The sequence below is a fragment of the Tachypleus tridentatus genome, chromosome 7, assembly GCF_004210375.1.
Source record: "Tachypleus tridentatus isolate NWPU-2018 chromosome 7, ASM421037v1, whole genome shotgun sequence".
Lineage (NCBI taxonomy): Eukaryota > Metazoa > Arthropoda > Merostomata > Xiphosura > Limulidae > Tachypleus > Tachypleus tridentatus.
In genome coordinates, this window is record NC_134831.1 from 73,027,688 (window position 1) to 73,050,692 (window position 23,005).

Sequence of the window (23,005 nt, forward strand, 5' to 3'; positions counted from 1 at the left end):
TGGCCATTTTCTGTACTTAGATAACGTAAGCAATTAAAAAATAACACATACTATCCAGGAACAAAATGTGTGTTACATAATGCAATCCTCCGTAGTGTTTTACTTCACTTGTTTGATAAATTAATATGTTATTTAAACAGAATAACACAGAATCCGACAGAAGACATGGATTTTAAACACAATATGGAGACAATAAGTGGTAAGTACGAGATAACAAACCTTTTGTGAAAAATTAATCTGTCTTATGCACGAAATAATATTTTCCTTCTAAAAGTCCCCTCTTGGGATCCGTAGAACGACAAATATAAGAACCAAAGAAAGAAACATTTTCTGCACAAAAATATTTATTCCAATAAATATTGCAATATAAGGATAATCCAAAACTCGCGCCAGTGTTTTCATTGCCTTCTTACCTAATACGAGCATCAATTCTGAAATTAACTTGATATTGCATTAAAGTTACAATATTTTGTAGTGTATCTGTTTCCAATCCCAAGAACAGTTAGACAATGCAGTATTCTCTGCAACAACATACACGAACTAATCGGGTACCTATACATAGTTCTTAGTGTATATTGTTTTTATACAGAAAAGTATAATGAAAATCTTAATCATATAACCAACACCCATAATTAATTTACCAACTAGTTTGAAATCTTTTAATCTGTTTTCTTTTATTTCAGATTTCTAATGTTTTTGGAATGTAGTTTAAAAAGTCTGTTAGATGTGTGTCCGTCAATGAACCTGAAGACTAAACTCTTTTATCCAAATATCTACATATCTTTTGTTAACATAGCTTTATATTGGACCGAGCAGTCATTACTGATGTTTCAAAGCTTCGTAAATTACTCCAGCTCAGAAACAAAGACTTAATGAAGATGTTAACAATGTTCTCTTGCTGGATAGCAAAATTATGAGTATTTATTCTTAAAACATTACATTTCAAGTTGACTGTTCTACCAAAAGACAGCGCATTTTGACAATATCTCTAAACGTAATTTCCATTGTAATAATGTTGTCATGTCTGATGCTTTCCATAATATATTTAACATACATGAATGATCTTTTCCCAACACCTGTTTCAACAGTTTGATTTTACAGAGATATAGCCACTGCATCTGATCCCTTAAAGATATGTCTTTATATGGAGCAGCACAAATGTTCGTTTCTTATTTTAGATATTTCAAGTAGCAGTTAAATGAATGTTTTATAGAAGCAACTTGTGTACACGACACGTGTCTATTTCCAGACAGAAAACCTTCTTGATAATGTTGTGAAGAGCTGCAAACCTTTATATTCATAGATTCTTACCTGTTACCACAGGTAGGATAAGGGTTGTCGCAGGTTTCTCCTGGAAGATCCCAGTTACCCAGGTCGATCCATATTTCTTCAATTTTTAATGAAATTATGTATAAATAGCATTGGAAAGATACGTTTCATCTCTAGATAATTCTGCAGTCCCTAACACCACTAAACTTGATAAATGATTAAATTGGCAATTGACAGTAAGCTTGTAACATAAAATATTATGGTCCTATATGCAAATTAAGGGTTCAATTTATGCTATGCCCAGCATGCCAAACCTAATTAAATTTAACTAACTTGTATAGTTTACCAGTCACATAGAAGAGCAGAGACACCTACCCTAGTTCTGATCACAAGTCACTACATTAGAGCAGAATTAACATTAGTCACAGCTAATAACAGTATTTTGTATTGCTTGAATTCAACCAAAATGTAGATATGTGATATGTTAGCAATTCCAGAATTTAGTAAATTTAATACAAAATACATATGAAACCTTGTAATACAGATAACCCCTTGGAATTCCTGCATCCACCAAGAAACTGTGAACCATAAGTGGATGATAATAGGTATGTTTAAGTGTTCCTTCCCCTCACACACACAATGATACTAAACAATGACTTTTTTGTTTATTCTTATATCTCTTACAATACTATTTTCATTTTATGCATGTATTTTGGATATATTTTATCATAATGTTTTGAGACAATGCAGGACATATTTCTCTATCTCTGTTGTTCTATCCTCTAAAATAAAACTACTAATAAATAAATATTTAAAAAACAAACTTAAAGACAGCCATTTTCCTACACATACTTACAAGGCTTTCTCTTAAACTCTTAAATTTACTCTCTCCACAACATCTGAAAGCAACCCATTTCAAAAGCCAACGACCCTGTCAGAAAAATAAAAATGTCTCAGCTGAAGAAGACCCCTATCATGGCAATATTTATGTGTGTGTCCTGGTCTTTGTATTCTCAATGTTGTATATGAAAATAAATGATGCATCAATGCTGTCAGTTTCCTTTGAAATCTTAAATATATCAGTCAAATCCTCCAACTCTTTTATTTTCAAGAAAATAACAATCTGAGAGATTTCAACCTCTCCTCATATGGCAACCCCTCCATCCAAGACACCATTCTAGTAACCCTTTTCTGAACCATCTCCAAAAATTCAATGTCTTTCCTAAGATAAGGAGCCCAAGACTGAACAGAACATTCCAAATGTAGCTTATTTATTCCACTTTATCCGTGTTCTAGAAAATCACAATTTACCAGTGTAACTGCAATACTTAGTACAAAGGTTATAATCCTTAACCCTTTTTGAAATGTCTTATCAAGATAAGAAATACGAAAAAAGCCACAAGTTTGTTATTAGTGTTAAATTTCAAAAACCCGAATAAAGATTCAACAGTACATCTGTATGTAGGTGACTAAATCCTTGAAGGGAAATCATCCAGTAACTGAAAAGAATAAGCTTTATTTTCACAACTGAAAACAAGTTTCAAGATACAACTGCAGATATCCTAAATCATCACACTGCACTGAAATTTAACACCATTATTTTTGTTTAAATACATATCATATTTTAAGGACAAACTGTATGTTAATATACTTAATTTAGTTTATTTCATCACATAGAGAGAGAAAAAACATCCATTCTGTATACTGTTCCTCCTTCAACAAAAAACTTAAGAAAATGTATTACACAAGTATGTCACACATTTGTATGTGCTTATTTTATCCACATAAAGAAAAATTCTCCAAAAAATGATTTACACAAAAACAAATGCATCATAAATAAATCAGTATGTTATATTCTATCTCAGAATTATTCTACAACCAGTCTGTTTTCAATGAAGCACTTTATATGCAGGTGAAATAACAGCATAGCTCTTAAGTACGAAAATTTCTTGGTATTATTTAAAGATAATAGGTTTCCAACAAAACATGCAGACTTTCTACAGTTAAACTCTAATTTACTAAGTTTTATCATTTTTTGAGTAACGAAACTGACAATGTTACTATGTGTAAAGTTTTTCAAAGTATCTGAATAAAAGTTATGTCTGAAGGGTCATTTTAATAAAGTCTGATAAAGCTAATTGTAATCAAAATACACAGAAATGTATATAAGATTTCATGAGAAATAATAAATTTCTTTATGTTATATCCAGTATCATAGTATTTACCTTATCTCTAAAACCATGGGATTTTGCTCAAAATAATTTATATTTCAAAAGTATTCATAAAAATACCTTCATTCATAGTTTTAGCAATATTTGGGATATCCTACACAAACACTATGTAACAAAAACACCAACTAATGACAACATTTACTATTTTTCCTTCTCTATAGGTTTCCTAAGAATCTTAGAACCAACAGGTTTAGTGGGATCTTAATATAGTTAAAAACTTTAATGATGTTGTTTGTAAGAGGGTTTGTCTTCTGTTAAATTTTTCAAAATTTAACAAGACAAAGACACTAATGATGTTTGTAAAGGGACTTGTTTTCTGTTAGTTTTCTTAAAATTTTATAACCCATAAATTTCCCTTTGTCTACACTGTCAAAAAGGATGCAATAATATATACATTTTTCTAAGTGCACCAAACCAATATAGCTTCAACAAATAAAAACAAATTTAAAATACCCTAAAACACATGACTGTAATTAAAAATACGTATAAATGCTTGGATCATGGAAAATATCTACTCTGAAAGGTGAACAAAAGTTACATTAAAAAACACTTAATTAGAACTTTCAAACTTATCAACAGTAATCTTGTTTTTACTAACTTACCAGAAAATGTTCTAACACATGATTTGTTCACATTTTTATACACACAGGCATGAACATGTGGAACTTTAGATATCTCAAAACATGGCTGATGTCAAACATCTGTCCTATCTGCTTATCTTAAAATTTACTGTAGTTAACACCTTAAATTAATTATGCATCAAAATTAATACCAAGATTACAGACTGATCGGCTCGGTCCTCCGATATCTTAAATAAATTCCCTAACAACTCAAAATACTAATGTTTAAGTGTGTGTATTTACCTTAAACATGATTCAAAATAATGTTTTTGGAGAAATACATTAATATATTAAAACAAAAATATTATAAAAAATCATTCCATGGATATGCCTTTGTACAAGCTTCACAAAACCTTGGTTAAGCTGGATTATAAATAAATACACGAATGTAGACTCAACTTAATATTTTATTTAATATTTCTCTACAAACAACTGAAATTCTATCATTTCTATGTAAAGCTGTTTTCATTTGCTAAAATATATATTAAGATGATTGAACTAATTACTTCAAAAAATAATTTATTTTTGCCACTTACTAATAAAAACTTCCTTGCTGCCACACCTAACAGACACACAATTTTCTTCATGACCTATTTAACACAAATATGGTTGGCTACTATAATAATGTTTTCTCAAGTACTAACTTATAAAAAGTTTCCATAAAATGTGACAATATAAACTTTATAAAAATATTTCTGACACTTTACATTGCTACAGGTACTGTATCCCATAAATAAAGTATGCTCACATTAACAATTTGCACTATATTATAATACCACAATCTAGTATATATTTCTCTTTTACTATTACTTTGAACGATGTCAAGACATCAGATATTCCAGTCACAGTAAACAACTGATTTTTTTTACCCCAAAGGTTCTCTCATTTTCATGTGCATATAACATGAGCTATACTTTTACTTACAACAGTTATCCACTTCAACACACAACTACAGTGCCCACTCGGTATAAGCTGAATTTACATGTAATTATATGATTGTAGTTCTCAAGTCCAAAGAGATTTCCAACAAAACAGAAATTAAACTAAGTTTTAATGAAGCTAAAATTGTCATCACAAGTTGAACCTTCAACCATCTTACCTCCTCAATGAGAAGTTTTATTCAATTTTAAAAGAAAATCAATTATAGAAATTTAAAAAAGAAAGTGTTTGCCTCTTTCTCAGCTGCTTTGGTTTGGTTTATGATAGCTTTTTCAAGGAACACAGGTTAAAATATTCTTCAATCTATTTCTCCAAGTATCACTCAAATTATTAAAAGTTACTATTTCATATGTCTAACAGAAAATAAAATTAATTTCAATTAGATCTATGCTATAAAACATAAGAAGTAACTTTAAATCACTAGTTAATATTTGATATTTCAGCCAAGAAACTTCACACAATGACCAATGTTAACAAATGCTTATGTAGATGAAGGAGAGAAGAAAAAAACAGAAATGTTATTTTTATTATGTAACATTTATTAAATATTTTACTCATTTCTTAATCAACCAAATGAAGAAAATAACTGTTAAAGAGAAGTTCAGTCTAATAAGTTACGGTCTTCGTTTCTGTAGTACACCTTCAGGTCATGATTTAAAATAATAAATATAAAACACCTTGCACCTCATTTTTTAGCTATTAGTAATAAATTATATCTGAAAGTTAATTTTCTTTAAGAAATAGTTTTTAAATTAATGATTATAGAGCAAGTCAATGTGGCATTAAAAATGTGTTTAAACAAATATTATATATAACTCTGAATAATACAGGTGTTAAAACAAATTCAAATTCAGAAATAATCTGAACAAAATTATGCAGAAAGAAAAACACAAAAATAACACCTTCGAGAAATTTTCAATAACTTCTTTTTTTAAAAAAATATATTTACCAGAATAATCATCACCATTAAAGGTTATTTTCAGATATAATTAAATAATCAAAACATAATCTACCACTTAAACTTATACCAAATAATTTGGATTTAATTATCATTGGGGTTGGTAAGTTTTACAAATTTATAAGAAAATGCTTCCTTAGTTTCTACATCAACAACACGTCTTTGTTTAGTACTACAGAATATATGTTAACACTGTTGCCAAAACGTTTTATTGTAATAATGTACAAATATAATAAAAACAATAATTTTAAAGTTCATTATTTCCTTGTTAAAAAGAACACAGGATTAAAAATAATGTTTAACTTAATGACGTTGACACTAAAAAAAATGATGAAACTTTAAATACTTATAATAAAACAGAAAAAACAAGAAAAAAAAATCGTTTTTGTTTGAAGGTGTCAAAGTAAAAAAAAAAACTAAATATTCTACTTAGCACAACTGAGAGAAATAAAACCAAATATTTTCAAAACATTAATAACATTAAGATTTCTTGTTCATTTATAATTGAGAAATAAATGCTTCTCAAAGTACAGTAGCAAAGCAAATGAAGGAAAGAGCCTTTTGCTTTAAATTGAAACAATAAACAATCATGTCACCTTAATTTGACAAAAGTAGCGTTCACTAACAACTAATTAAACTGTTTAACATTAATAATGAAATAAAGTAAAAAGAAACATTAAAAGAGCAAGTTCATAGTATAAAAATCATTAAAGATTTCAAGCTAAAAGAAAGTGTAACTTTTAGCAATGATTTCGAGAAGAAATCAGGGTACTAATGTTTACGACATGCCTGTTACTATAACTATACACATACTTCAAACACAAAATTATAAAAGCTAACAACACATAATAATTGGTAAATCCTGTATATTAATGTTAATATGGTGATACTTTAAGTCACAAACAGTGGAATACAGCTCAGAGTGTCCAAGACACTTTAACTCCTGCTCTTAAATAAGTAACAATCATTTTGTTCTTTATCACCTGATGAATGAGTAATCATCATGTGCTGTAAAAACATGTTTTGATTTTATTCCACACTTCAAATCAATTTTCAAAATAACAGTTACATGAACAAGTACGTGTAAACAGAAAATAAAAATGCAACAACTGTTTCCAAACCAGAAACAATACTATGTACAGTGAAAATTGACCATTCAAACTCCCACATATATTATTCACATAACCACCTACTACTGATTCACTGGTTTCCATCTAAGGTTGGTTCACTGACTGAAAGTTCTGGATCTTGATCAGTTTCTACAACTTCTGTCATTACTAAATCACAGTTCTCAGAGACACCCTCCTCCCCAATCCCTTCTGAAGAAGGGTTGAGTTTCTTGCTTTGATGAGTTTTCAAATGTTTGGATAAATGATCACTTCTCATGAAGCGTTTCAGACACTCGGCACACTGGAACCTTTTTTCTCCTGCAAAAAAAGATTAAAAATTGTTTCAAACTGCATAAGGTAACAGTAATTAATGAAACACAAGATAAAAACTTGCAAAACATATAAAAGTGCAAATAGCCAAAGAAAAACAGACATTTAAGTATACACCAAATATCTCCAGCTGTTAAATAACACTAACACAACATGTAAAGTGTACTGTATAAAATTTATGATCTCTGCCACAAACTTCTACAAGTAACATACATCCAACATGTATGAAATGTGGCAAAGTAAATTAAATCCAATTAATTAAAATTATAAAATCTCAAACTGTTTTCAATAACAACACAGATACAAGTATTTCGATATTGAATCTATTAAATTTTAGGATTGCAGTAAAATAATTAACATTGCTGTAAGCCGTGCCTCATTATTTTTACCAAGGTGTACAACTGTAAATAGTCTTTGGAAATTATAACATGTTAATCTTTGCTTGCTATACTCAGAGCAGTTGAAATGATAACCCAAAATAAAAATTCCTTGAAAGTAAAAACAGTTTGACATGAAAGTTACTAAAGTGCACATAACGTATAAAACATAAAAACTTTAGGTTAAATCTACATTGGCAAGATTTCACCAAGCTAACCCGTTGTCAAATAAATTACCACACCAATAAAGCAAAGGTTTTTACTGAAATAAATATTAAAATCCATTTCCAAAGTAAAGACAAGTCCATCTGATTCACATGTAACAAGCAAATTTATACACAAGTCTAAATCACCCCTCTCCATTGTTCATATTTTGACTTTTTTTTTTTTATCAATAATGTATAAAATAAAATCTTACTTTTAACAATAATTAGAAATCAGCTCACAGGTTGATACTTATTTCAAATTAATCAGACTACAAAAGACAGGTTTTTGCATTTTAAAGTACAAAAACAAACATACAAAAAATCAAAATAATTAAGAAAGCATACAAGTGATACACAAAATGTACAATAGACCTGCGTTTTAGAGGTGAGCCCTCCGCTATATACATAATACAGCTCTCATACAACCATACAGTTTATCAATGATATATTGTACCAAATATTCTGCACTGCTCCCCAAACTTCAGCCAAAGTGTTTGTTCACCGTTTCACATTAATGTTTTTTTTAATTTTCTAGAAGTAATGTTCACAGTAATATTTTCCCCAATATCTGTGTTTAACCACCATTTACCTTATAAACACACAAAATACACTTAATATCACATTCTTTTAAAAGTCTTGTTGTTGTTTTTAACTCCTCTGTCATTTCTATTGATAACAGTGGTAACTTCAGAACCTTTTTCAGTATTACATACAACTCATACAGGAACAATAGAATTTAGTTAAAAATTTTTATATGAAGTATATATGCTTGTCCTAGGACCTATCTTGAATTACAACTCAACCACAGTACAAGCTATCAATATGTGACTGTACTGCAGTGTGTTGGCATTTGTATAGTATTTGCTTTTAATACCATTTTTATTCACCATTTCATAATTATTTCCCAAACAGTACTTTCACATTTAAATATTTTTTTTCCTATTAGGCACATATGGCCCTTTCAAAAGTATATTAACCAACAGGCTTTCAAGGCTTAGGCCTAGAGTGCAACAATTTAAGGGGCACATCTTAGGGATAAACATTTTCTTCAAATTTAAAAATAAATTTGATAAAAACAAATTTTCATGCATTTCATTACCTTTGTGTTGGTAGATAAGTCTCCTAGTGAGTAATTCGAGAAAGAAGGGATGCATCTCAAAACTAGAGTACCAGTTAACCCTAATATGCTACTAGACCCTCATTCATGTGTTAAAACAACTTACCTTTTGTAAAACATTTGACAGTAAGTTTCTTTTTTCTTCTTATAATATAAGGTTGATATACTGACATAGATAAAATTTATCAATTAACATCCAACTCGCTGTGACACCATAATACCCTAGCCACAAAGGTTTAAAGAAATAAATTCAATGGCAGGAAAAAAAGTCATGAGAGAAAAAAAATATGAACCAGTGTATTTTGAAGGAACGACAAGTACAGATCAAATTTAAACCTGAGCTTTAAGATGGCACAAAAACTGCAAAAAAAAAAAAAAAAATCAATAATTGCTTTGTTTACAGATAATAACTCTTGTAACTACGAAGGAATAGAAAATACTCAATTCTTCTAGATTTTATTTGATAATTACAATAAAAAATGTTTCAAACTTAGACTATTTTTCATAAATGAATTGTTGAAATAAGTTTGAATCACTATTTTAAACAAATATTTTAAAAATTTATATGGAAATGTGCACTCAAATCAGGAAAACAAAATATTATGTGCAATATTATAGCTGGTCATAACAGAATTAACCTAAACTGAAAGGGTGGTGTGGGAATAACCAATATCAAGTTTCCAGGTCAGTATTCTAACTCAGCTGTTGCTGCTCTCTATCTGATATTTTCTGTACTATATCCTCAATCATTCCTTGAGTGTTAAAGAGAGTAGATATGCTGTTACAGTTCCAGGTCTTACTGTTGCAATCGTTTGTTTGTTGCCTATGGACCATTTTACTCTACTTCAATACAAATATAGTATTTGTGAAGTTTATTATACATGGGTCATTTTGACCCACAATATTACTTATGATACAAATATTTTACCCTACCAGATGAGGGGTAAATATCATTCTTGTCTAGTCCTACTTCCAAATGAATGCAACAGATAATGAAACAATTAATGAACAAGTAACCTCCATCACAGTGTGTTTCAAAAAACAATAATCCGGAAATAATCCAAAGTATGATCCTTCAGAAGTATGTGACTGCATTCATAAACTTTTGAAACAATTTCAGAATATTATGAGTGAAAACAGGCTTTCAGATTGTAATTGAATTCAAAAATGCTACAATACTTAAAATACATAAATAACAACAATAAAAAAAAAATATGCTAAAAATATTTTGAACCCTTAATCACCTGTGTGTGTGCGTTTATGACGCTGCAGTTCATCAGAACGTGTGAAACATTTCCCACAGAACAACCAGTTGCATACAAATGGTCTTTCTCCAGTATGCCAGCGAAGATGTGCTCGAAGATGGGATGTCTTCCCATACACTTTATTACAGCCAGGCATATGACAAATATGCTGTTTTTTCTTCGTTTCACTGTTTCTATGGAATTAATATTTTAATTAATTGGAACGAATACTGAGGTATAATACATTTTAAATACCACGTTTACCAAATAATCACTTACATTAAATGCCCATTAAACCTGGAAAGTCTAATAATTTCCTTAGCTCAGGATCAAACAGATAGTGTGTTAATGACAATAGCTATGTTGATGACCACACCATTACTTACATATTTGTAACCAGCCAAGGAAATTAACACTCAAAATTAATTTTACCTACTTCATAAATAAGTACTTAGGCAAAGTAAAACCTAGCATTTTTTAACATAATTCTTACCTGAGAATAACATAATAGTATAGGTCAAAACTTGACAACTATAAAAGTTACTGTTATTGTACATTCAAACTTTTAAAAGTTAGTTGAATAACAATGCAACCAAATTTTTCACACGAAATAAGAGACTTCCACTATAATAATATAGTGTTTAGGACTGACCAATACTGTACCATAATCTAATTCATTTTTCAATAATAAAATCTATGATAAAATGGTTAAAAATTAAGCATAAAATACAAATTAAATGCAAGAACTAAAGTCTTAATTAATTAAACCAGAAATTAACATTAAAACTTGCCTTCTGAAGTTAATATGATAATGAAAAATATGGCAATGCCATGCTACATAAAATAGAATGTTTTAAACTGTGAAGGTTTCTACAGAGGAGAAACAGGTATGAAAATAACAACCAGTTGCAAGGAAAGTAAAAAACAATGAGTCAAATGTAAATGAGCATATGATTGGAAACCAAAATAGAAAAAAAAAACTTTTAAAAATATTAAAGTATTGAAAACAAAGAAAAACACACAACAAAAAACATGTAAGCACTAAGAATAAAAAAATTAAAATTCAACATCAATAAAACATTAGGAACATCATTAGGTCTGTATTGAGTTAATTACATTTAAATGGCCTGGCATGGTCAGATGATTAAAGCACTAGGCTCATAATCTGAGGGTGGTGGGTTCGAATCCCTGTCACACCAAACATGCTCAGCCTTCCAGCTATGATGGCATTATAATGTGACGGTCAGTCCCACTATTTGTTGGTAAAAGAGTAGCCCAAAAGTTGGTGGTGGGTGGTGATGACTAGCTGCCTTCCCTCTAGTCTTACACATCTATATTAGAGACGGCTAGTGCAGATAGCCTTCATGTAGCTTTGTGCGAAATTCAGAAAACAAAGAAACAAAACAATTACATTTAAAACCAGGGGGAGACAGTATCATAAATCCAATTATTTAAGTAAGTGTACTTGCAATTTGAATGTATTTGTACCTTAAATGTTGTATGTCATCATGTCTCACTGTCAAAGATCAAACATTACAGAAAAATGTGTCTGTTACCTCACAACTAGCTGTTCCAAAACTTCATACTGTTTATAAATTACACGAGTGCCTCTTAAAAAGCAAATACTGACATACATTGTCTATTTTGTAAACTATATAGCAATACAAGGAGATCTGGCTGTTTTTGTTTATTTCTGAAGAAACTGGAGAAGTGAGGCAGGGACCCCTAAATTTGTGCCTATTTATACAACATCAGATAATAAAATTAATATCTGAAAAAAAAAATATATGGAAGGACTTTATAGAGATGACTTGGCTTCTCTTGGACCCAGATTCATCCTTTTTTGTACAAAGTAAAATACAGTTATTAATTCCCTGGAACAATTGAGGATATCATAACCCCCAGACTCCCCCTTGACCTCCTGCTGCTTATGCAACACTAAATAACAATTAATTTTTTAAAATAAAAAAAGTGAGTGGGAAAGATCACAACCCCCTCCAAACACACATTTCTCTATATCCATGCTTGTTTATATTACATTAACAATTATTAATTCCTGAACACTGATTGGGGATTCTATCAGTTGTCTACCCTATAAACAGCAATTCAAATATTATGACAATGGCATATAACCTTTGTAGCTTTGCAATAACAAAGACAGAATAAACATGTTTAATGACACTGAGAACTGAACCAAAGACCCTCATATCATGTGACACTCCCCATTACGTGGCTTTATTTTTTTTTACAACAAACATATAAAATGGTAATATTTCAATTACTTGGACAGTTGGAACAGTCCAAAACAAGAAATATTTTGAAACCCTAATTGTGATTAGTTGACCTTTTTGCAACAATCAGTTTATTCAACTGTTGGTATAAACAAAACATTAACCCTTTCATAACTGGTTCAGTATAACATACAACAGTTTGTCTACATGTTTGCACACATTAAATATTTGCACTATAACTTTTAACATAGGTTATCTTCACAAAATCTAATAAACTTTTAGTAAATATTACTAGTATTTTATACAAAATACCAGATTTTTTAATTATATATTTTTACTAAAAATCTGTTGGTGAAAATAGTTTTGTTTGTTTGTTTTTTAAATTTTGCGCAAAGCTACATCAGGGCTATCTGTGCTAGCCGTCCCCAATTTAGCAGTGTAAGACTAGAGGGAAGGCAGCTAGTCATCACCACCCACCGCCAACTTTTGGGCTACACTTTCACCAACAAATAGTGGGAATGGCTGTTACATTATAACACCCCCGCAACTGAAAAGGTGAGCATGTTTAGTGTGACAGAGATTTGAACCTGCAACTTGCAGATTACAAGTCAAGTGCCTTAGCCACCTGGCCATGCCAGGCCTTGTGAAAATAGTCTATTCATTACTAGTCTAAGTGCATAGTGATTTCACGTTATGATTAAAAAACTGTTCATCCCAAAAATCTCAAATATTATTTTGTAATCTCTAAAACCTTCTAAATACATTCCAAACATTTGTTTTCAGTAAAACTTTATATCTTATGTTATTTTCTATACTCTAACAATGTGGAGTCTCTTACTTATCCAACCTCTTAACTATCATAGAAAAATTACAAAATAAATACAAATTATGCTTTTTCATGTGAGAATGACTACATATTTAACACGAAAAGTCTAAATAGCATAAGTCTCATAATGTTATACATTTTTTATATTGACCTTCTATTCATGTCTACCCAAGAATGCATAACTTGTACTGACTCCGGTCATGTATCCAGTAACATTAAACTGACCTTTAGTCTTCCCTGTCTTGGCTGTGTTTTAATGGACTAGTATTTTGTAATATACAGTTATCATATATTATATATGTGTATACAGATTTTTACTATTTAGAAATAAATCATTAAACCTATTTTTCTTAAAATATAGAACAATAAATCAAGAAGTAAAGAAAACATCTATCTATTCTTGCTACGACCTTTGTACTCGCTGCTGGACGTAGGTTGCTAAGCCTTTTCAAATTTTGCATGTGCAGAATATCAAACAAAATTTTTTTAAGTTTTATGTATACAATTGAATTATCAAAAAATCATAAATAACTATTGATACCACAGAATTCCATTACAATTTATTAAGCTTAGTATCTAAGAATTATTTAGATTTTGAAAAATATGAAACTTTAAGTAAACAAAAGACACAACCTATCACCTTGAAAATTTGGATAAAAAAACTCTGGTTTTCTCAGCCATTTGAATCTCTCCAAAAAGCTACACTCTTAGGACATTCTAAGCTGTTGAGTGGTCATTCACATGTCATATACTATAGTAAAAGTATGTAAGAGACCGTTTAAAAATATAGAAACAGTTGAATGAGGCCACCATGTTTGGTTCAGTATATAAAAAGAAAAAAAAGATATGGGGTTTTTATTTTATATTCCTGCTAAAAATATTATTAATTTCCATTCCTAATTTGTACAAAATCAAAGACTTAATACTTTGACATCACAAACATATAAGTTTAAATAGTGCTGCATTCAACATATCATGCAACTCACTAAAATATATATTTAAATGTGTTCTTTTAATATTTACTTTTAAATTAAGGAAATTAACTCATATATACTATTAAAGTTTGAGTTATAATCTACAATTTGATTCCAAAGTTACTGACATAAATTCATAAAATAGTAGTTCAATAAAATTTTAAGTGCAAGTCAACAAACGTGATGGCACAATCTTTGAATTTTGACCTGTTGTGATAGGGTTAATAATCAGCATAACCAATTTCAATTTATTGATTATTTTCACGATATTAATCAATCATAATTTTGACTAATCTGAGACATGAACTATCCTCTTTGGTGCTCATAGTTCATCAATTAAATCATGCATCTACAGTTCTCCACCATCACCAACAAAGAGAAACTGGTGAACAAAAGCAGATTTGTACAAGGTGGAGGAAGAGAGATGCCTAGTACCATGTGGGACCAATAAGACCTGAAGAGATGGGCCAATAAATCAAAAAAGACAATAGGGAATTTTTTAACGTTTCATTAATCTGCCAGGTTCCACAGCAGAAAATGTATACAAGCACATCCACAGGTAACAAGACACTCTAGTGAAGCCAGAGTCACAAAATGGTATAACATCTCTCATGCAGGAACAGAAATAGACACGACATCTTTGACAACCAGTAGCTCAGTGTTTCAAAGATTAAAGAAAATGGCTGAGTCTGCCCTCTAAAAATGAGTTGAAAGAGGATTCTCAAAGGAATCAGAAACTGAGTGGGGCTCAAAACAGACTTGGAGAATTGCACTAGTTAACCAAAACAAGACACCACCTCATAAAGGAGGAAGAAAGTTTCACCAGTGGAAGGTTCTTTGGATAGAGCATGAAAAAGACAGTCATCAATACAGTAGCAATCATGGTTAACCCAATGAATGCACTCAAAATCTAGTTGAAAATTTATGATGCCACAGCCAACCTAAATGGAAATACTTGAAACTGAAAATGACGGAAGAAAGTAAATGCTCAAATGAGAGAAATCATGAGAAAGAAAATCTCAGAAACAAAGAAACCAAGTTACCTGAGACAAAATGGAAAGATATTCAATGACAAGGTGACAAACATATATTTGCATATTTCCCCAGTAAAACTAACATGGTCATGACGTAAAGCCTCAAAAAGAAGGTGAAACATAAACAAAGAGTAAACAAGTTGAGTAAGTAAAAAACACAAATAGATGGATAGTGAGAGTGAGACTAAAATGTAAGAAAAAAAAGGAAAAACAGGAGATACCCAAAGTGACACAAGGCACTGAAGTGATGGAGGTTCATGCAACAAGATAGCTTGAGATTCAGCAAAAAACAACTGGAAAATGAGAAAATCAAAAGAGCATATACATGTAATGTAACCCAAACAGTGAAAGTTGAAAGCAAGATTACCTGATCCTCATATGAAAAAAGAACTAGAAGCAACAGTGAAACCAGATTAAAGATGGGGTAGATGCACTTAAAGCAAAAGAAACAGAATATCAGTAATCCTAATTCCAATATCAGAAAAGGAATGAACTAAGTGATACAAAATGGTTGTAAGATCACTAACCATCAAAGGGCCTCCAGATGTCATTACAAAACTGGATGACAGTCATCTTGTTGAGGAGTTTCAAAACCAGAAATGTCAGAAACATAAATGCATGATCCAGATGATGTATAAAACTTATTTTTTCTTGAAATAAAAATTGATTTGATATGTCAATGGCACAATGCTTAGGTAACTGCCTTAAAAACAACACTGAAGAGTACTTATAAGACTCATACACAGGGTCATCAGAGTGATGGTACATACAACATACATTAGTCTGAAACTAACCTTCCCTCTCCATCTCGACAGTTAGGACATGTACAGGCTACACGACGAATTCTCCTTGGGTAATCTGTATTATTACCATCAGTTGACGTTACAGATGATGAAGTGGATATTTGTTGAGCTTGTGTGATGGACGGCTGGGGATGAGATGTGGTGGTGATAGGTACTGCTTCTACTACATGCCACTTGATAGGTTCACTAGGATCTGGTTGAAGATGTTGAGCTAAACAAAAACAAAACTCCTGTGTAGTTTAATATAATTTCTTATTTATCTCTTCCTCTTTTTACAGAAACTTTAGAATAACAATTTGTAACCCTGTTGAGTATTTTTATAACATTAATTCCAAAATAATTCAAATCTGATTAGCTCAGGCATAAATACTTAGACATACATACAACAAAGATACTACCATTAATGCAGTACGGCTGTTAAGTTGGTCGGTTTGTTTGGCGTTTTATGGTGCAAAGCAACAAGGCTATCTGCACCAAACATCTGGTAAAAAGTTAAAATTAAAGTAAAATTATTAAATTTCATAAAAAGGAATCAAGGTAAAACAAAAAACTTTAATTTTTGAATTAAAAACATAAATAGCATTAAATCTGATTTTTATACCTAGTTTACAGCAGTAAGAGAGAAACTATAGTAATACAAGGACTTTCTGTAGCATAATTTTAATTATCATAACTCACCACGATGACTAATGGGTAAATTCAAACATCAGCGTTAGTCACATGAAGTTGGCCTTTTCAGTTATGGTTTCGAGTTATTTGACGTTATGGCCGTTTTCAGAAAGTAAATAATACAAGTTTTAAAAGACTTTTTGTAGCATACTTTTAATTATCATAACTCGCCAGGATGACTAACGGGCAAGTTCAAACATCAGCATTAAACGCCTGAAGTTAACCTTTCCAGTCCTGGTTTTGAGTTATTTGACATTACAGCCACCTTCTCATTTCAAATCAAATCAGTTGTACTTTAATTCTTCAAAAGGAACCATATAAAAAAAAACCTAGTTTATAAATTAAAAACTTAAATAGCATTAAAAAGATTAATAGCCTTTAAAAAAACTAAAAACATTTGTAAGGTGGACACTGTCTCCATCACCAATGACAATGTCCAAAATTATGGACAAACCTTGGGATAAAACATGTTTAAAATGGTGCCGTTATTGACAGTCATAACAACAGCAAGATGGTAAAATGTGACTTATTGTGACCTGAGTGTCCCAAAGACAACACATTAATGCATAAATCCCTGATAAAAGAAACCATGAGTTAAAAAACTGACCAATGTGTAGTCTAATTGGGACAACTTCCTCTTTCTAATCCTTACAAAGACAAGATAAACAAAATCCAATAGATAGTTTTATTTTGAATAGCTTGTTTTCATGTTGCTCACTCCAAGTCCACTGCCAATTGGCACAGAGCCAGGGCTTGAATACAGGACCACAGTCCATGTATGGAGCATTCACAGCAGTGATAGTGCCAGAGCAGACAGATTTAGCTGTGGTGTCAGTGAGCTTGTTACCACAAATACCAATGTGGCCTGGTATCCAGAAGAACTGGACAGAAATAAATGTTAAAAAAAAATGGGCCAGTCAGTTTAGAATATCAGTGAGAACAGGGGGAAAACTGACATGAAGCAATCCCAGGGCGAGTCAGTATAAACAGTGCAATTTGAGTACTGCTTAGCTTCCATGTGATCCAGGGCAAGAAAAATGGCATACAGTTCAGCAGTGAACACTGAATCTGTAGAGGGGATTCTGTGCACAACCACCAAACTACAACAAAATATTGCAGAGCCCACAGAGTCACCTCATTTCAAATCATCCACATAAATAGGATGGTTCGAACGATGTTCAGGAACTAACAGACAGTATTTCCAATCCAGAGTATCTGCTCTTCTCAAATTACTTAAAGAAAGGTCACATTTTGGGATTGTAATAATCCATGGTGGAATGGGCTGACCAGTGGATATAGCAATGTTATCCAAGGACAGACCTAATTCATCCAACTGTGCTTGGATATGAAGGCCAAAAGGAATAATTGCAGATTGTCTATTCTGAAAGAACATGGCCCACTGAGAAAGGAAAACACAACCCCAGGTGGGATGCTGCAGTAAGGATTGAAGTTTCGAAGTATACAGTAACAACAGTTGCAAATGGTAGAGGTGTAGAGAAGGTTCATGAGACTGGGTACAAGCTATGGACTGGAGAAGTGAGGAAAGCCTCAGTGCAGAGCCAAAGTCCCTGATGATGAATGGGATCTAGCATCTTCAAGGCTGAGGTCCTGGCAGAGCAATAGGCCAGTGACCCATAGTCTAGTTTTGATCGAATAAGAACACAATATATCTTTATCACAGAATATTGATCTTCTCTGAAAGTGATGGAAGAGAGGACACAGAGGATGTTCAGTGCTCTTGTACATTTGACTCATAGCTGCTTGATGTGTGGTACAAAGGTCAGCTTACAGTCAAAGACAAGACCCAAGAACTTTGTCTCAGAGATCATGGGTAGCACAGTTTCACTGATACAGAGTTCAGGATCAAAGCGAATACCCCATTGGTACAAAAGTGCATGCAAACAGTTTTAGAGACAGAAAAGATGTGAAAGTTGTCAACATAGAGCTCATTTGCAACAGTAAGAGGAAGTTGTTCAGTGATGGCATTAATCTTTATACTGAAAAGTGTGGCACTCAAAGCACAGCCCTGAGGGACTCCAAGTTCCTGTAGAAAAGAACGGGAAAGTGTCAAACCCATAAAAACTTGGATTTGCCTGTCCATTAAAAAACTGTTAATAAAAATGGGCAAATAGCCACGTAACTCACATAAATGGAGCCCTTGCAAAATGCCATACCTCCATATAGTATCATAAGCCTTTTTGAAGTCAAAGAAATATTGATATAAGATGTCATTTGAGAAAGGTTTCTCTGATTGACGTTTCAAGTCGAATCTGGTAGTCCATGGTGGATCCCTGTCATCAGAACCCACCCTGATGGGTGAGAAGAGGTTGTTTGATCGTAGGAACTACACATGACAAGCATTAACCATCCTCTCCAAGGTCTTGCAGAGACAGCTCATTAAAGCAATTAGATGGCAGTTTGAACAAATCTTGGGATCCTTCCCAGGCTTAGAGAAAGATACAACAACAGCCTTGTACCAGGCATTAGGAAAAATATTCTCCTGCCAGATCCAGTTGAATGCAATCAGAAGAATAGCAAAAGAAGTAAGAGACAGATGGCACAGTATCTCATAGCATATATCATCAGGTCCAACTGATGAAGGGCCAGTTTGAGTTCCACCAGTGTAAATGGGCGATTATAGTCATAGAGACAATCAGCTCCAAAGGAAAGAGATGATCACTCTGCCGGAGTCTTGATGGCTAAGAATGTGGAGGATAAAGCAGAAGTGCTAGATATACAGCAAAAGCTTTCACCTAGAGTATCGACGATGCTCCAGGTATCAGTTGGCTTGATCCAACTTCCACTGGAGAATAATGAAGGGGATCAAATTGAGATATCAATAGCAGTAAAGAACTGAGTAAGTACATGAAAATAAGTATAAGAACCATTATTAAAAAGAGAAAGGATGTGATCTGAGACCATATACTCTACAAAGCAAACCCCTCCCATCAATATCAGTACCACCCAAGAGGGGATTATGTCCATTAAAGTCCCCAGGATTAAAAAAGAGAGATGGCAACTGTTCAATGAGAGCATCAAGGTCTGATTGATCACAGATCTCTTCAGAAGACAAATTTAGAGAACAAACAGTGATGGTATTACCTCCAATAGTGTGTCGAGTGGCAAAGACACGGTGAGTACACGCTGATCAACCAACAGTGCATTTGTCCATCGCACAACCTGTCATTTCTGTACTATGAAAACTGCCAAAAGGTGACAGGATCTACAGGTTTCAGAAATGTTTGCTGTAAGGAAAAACATACATGATGGTAGAAAACAATCAGTTCTTTGATATCTTTGATTAGAATGTAAACCTTGACACTTCCATTGTATAAAAGTGGCCATTTTTATTTATGTGTAGGAGAACTGGGTGGGGATCCCTTCTGTTTTCCACCACATCTTTATTCTTTATCTTTTTTATTTGAGGGAAGTTTGTCAACCTCTATGGATCCTGCCCTTGGTTGATAAGGCAGGTCTCTGTCATTGGAAGAGGATTCCAGCAGCTGAGAGCCTGAACAAATGATCGTTTTACATCTTGGGGCAGGAGAAGATGTACCCAAGGAAATGCCCGCATCCAGAACCAAAGGAAATGGATCTTGGGATTTGTTAGAATGTATGTAAGGGACAGAGATGGGTGTTGAAGTTGATTTACCAACTTCTTTAACCATGGCAGTCAAACAACTTTTCATATGGTTTGAGAACAATTCTTTTGGAGCCACAGAGAGATCTGTCTGCACTCCCACTGTAGTAGTAGAATGAAGTGCAACAGCATACATCCGGTTGAAGTGATAGACAGTAACTTTCAAGTCTCAGGGAAAGTAATGTTTTGAATTGTCTTCAAATGCTGTGCCCCTTTTTCTTCCAACCACTCAGGGCAAGAACAAAAGTAGAATGAATGACAGCCATTGCAATTAATGCAATGAGGGTTTGTTTCACACTCACAGGTGTCATGGTCCTTGCCACCACAACAAGCACACATCAAGGAACCATGACATAATTTCTTCAGGTGACTGAACCGCTGACACTGGAAACACCTGAGAGAGCTTGAAATGTATGGCCGTACATCGCAATTAAGATAAGCTATCTTGATGGTGGCAGGTGGATGCAGAAATGTAAATGTTAAAATGAGGACATTGGTCAGCATCGTAATTCCACCTTTGCGAGTGGAGATATGCCTCATTGCAGAAACTACTTGGGTGGAGAAACCAGTGACAATCTCCGAATAAGGAATGTTCTTTAAATCCCTCTCAACAATAACTTCGTGATTAACTCAACGTAGCATGAGGCGTAACCTCAATAGGTATATCTGCAATTGCCTTTGAACGTAAGAAGAGTTCACTATGTTTACATGTGGATGTTTCCACCAATATGTTACCAGAGCAAAGTTTTTTGACTGACTTTGAAAAGGCAGCAAGTCCCTCTGGTCCCTTCTGAATAAAAAAGGAAAACATTTGCCCTAAAGGTCTGTCTGAAAGAAAATGCAATATAAGAAAATGAGGTACAACAGGTGTTACAGATGTTGAAGATTGCTACTCAGAATCTTCAAAATGTGGTCATTTACCTATGGAGCTTTTTTCACTATTTTATTTAGGTATTTATTTGGGTGATCCATAATAAAGAAAGAAAATTTTTCTGCCCACTGACCCCATCCACCACAGAGACCTATGAGTGGATGCACTACAATGCCAAACAAGGAAACTGTAACAATGCCAGAGTTTCATGAGCATTATACCCAAACACCAGCATCAGATACAATGTCCACAACACCAGTTGAGAACATCCAACATTGGTACTTGGTTGATCCTAGTCCAAGTGGACCAGCCGAATGACCCTAGGAGGACCACCCCAAGCCTGCCCAGGAATTCAAGGCCAAAGTGGTGCATTAGGATTGAACCCCTCAATCACCAGGATCCTCTCCTCCCCTTCACAAGTCACCACACATAGCAAATACACAGGTGGATGTTTAAATCCCAGAGTAGGTGAAGTGAGAGACCAGAACCTTCCCTGGGAGGTTCCCTTACCACGTCCAGGAATCCACACCGAAGGGAGATGTTAGGAATAGACTACAAATCTCACTATGATTAAAAACAGTTGTGATATTCTGTGACATTCCTGACATGAAACATTTTACTAGTCTTATCATAGCAAATTAGAATGATTTAAATTTTGTTTGTTATAATACATTATGAAACTTTTAACTCACATTAAAAACTGTTTTGTGTAAAATCTTTCAATTGTGCATTGACAATGCCCTTCATTCATTACAGTGATATATATTTTTCTTTCTATCACAATATTTAATCATACAGCCACACCAATGTATCATTACATCTAATTTTCAAAGTCACCTATTGATACATTTATTAAACTTCAGATCATTAATATATTACCAATGACTTGTGTTCCCCCAATGGTCTGTATTGTATGTATTGGACTAACTGGCTCAGCAACTTGATTCTGACTTGCAGTTTGGATGCTTGGTGTAGCAATGACACTTCCATTGGGAGAGATGCTTAGGTATTGACCTTGTTGACCTTGAATCTGAATATTTTGTAGCCCAGCCATTGTTGGAATACCCTGAACCTAGAAACACAATAAAACAGAATTATTCATTTCTTGTTTAAGTGTGTAACGTTATTCATAAACTAATCAGGATATCTGGTCCATCAAGAGTCAAGCACACACATCTAGATTAATTTCTAATAATTAAAACTCACTACACAAACATTTGGTTGAAAAATTCCACTTGAATGAGTAAAATCATCAAGACACTAGCAGAGATACCAACTATTTCAAATGACTGAGCATAATGATTGTAGATGGAGCACTTTATCATTTATGGCTACTAGGCCTGACCAATGTCTCTAAGCTGTTTATTATTATAACTATTATTATTTATTACTGCTATAGATTGCTCATTTGTGACTGTGTTTTGTGTATTTAATTAATAAATTTTAAAAAATTCTTTTGAAATTGTCTTTTATTTAGTTCAGAGTAACAAACATACTGGTAAAACAACATTGAACATACACAAACAGTAAGCAAAAAAGCCTTTGTGTAAGAACTAG

The 23,005-nt window shown here is 32.7% G+C and overlaps 1 protein-coding gene across 1 annotated transcript in view; it reads right to left on the reverse strand.

The window, feature by feature from the left end:
* Positions 1 to 2,769: 2,769 nt before the first annotated feature.
* LOC143255966 (transcription factor Sp2-like) overlaps positions 2,770 to 23,005 on the reverse strand; it is a 42,954-nt gene continuing 22,718 nt past the window's right edge. The window contains exons 4-7 of the mRNA XM_076512454.1: positions 22,328 to 22,520; positions 16,260 to 16,479; positions 10,401 to 10,594; positions 2,770 to 7,444 (exon numbers count right to left, since the gene is read on the reverse strand). Of these exons, the coding sequence (XP_076368569.1) occupies positions 7,218 to 7,444; positions 10,401 to 10,594; positions 16,260 to 16,479; positions 22,328 to 22,520 (834 nt within the window). The 3' untranslated portion in view covers positions 2,770 to 7,217. The remainder of the gene's footprint in view (positions 7,445 to 10,400; positions 10,595 to 16,259; positions 16,480 to 22,327; positions 22,521 to 23,005) is intronic.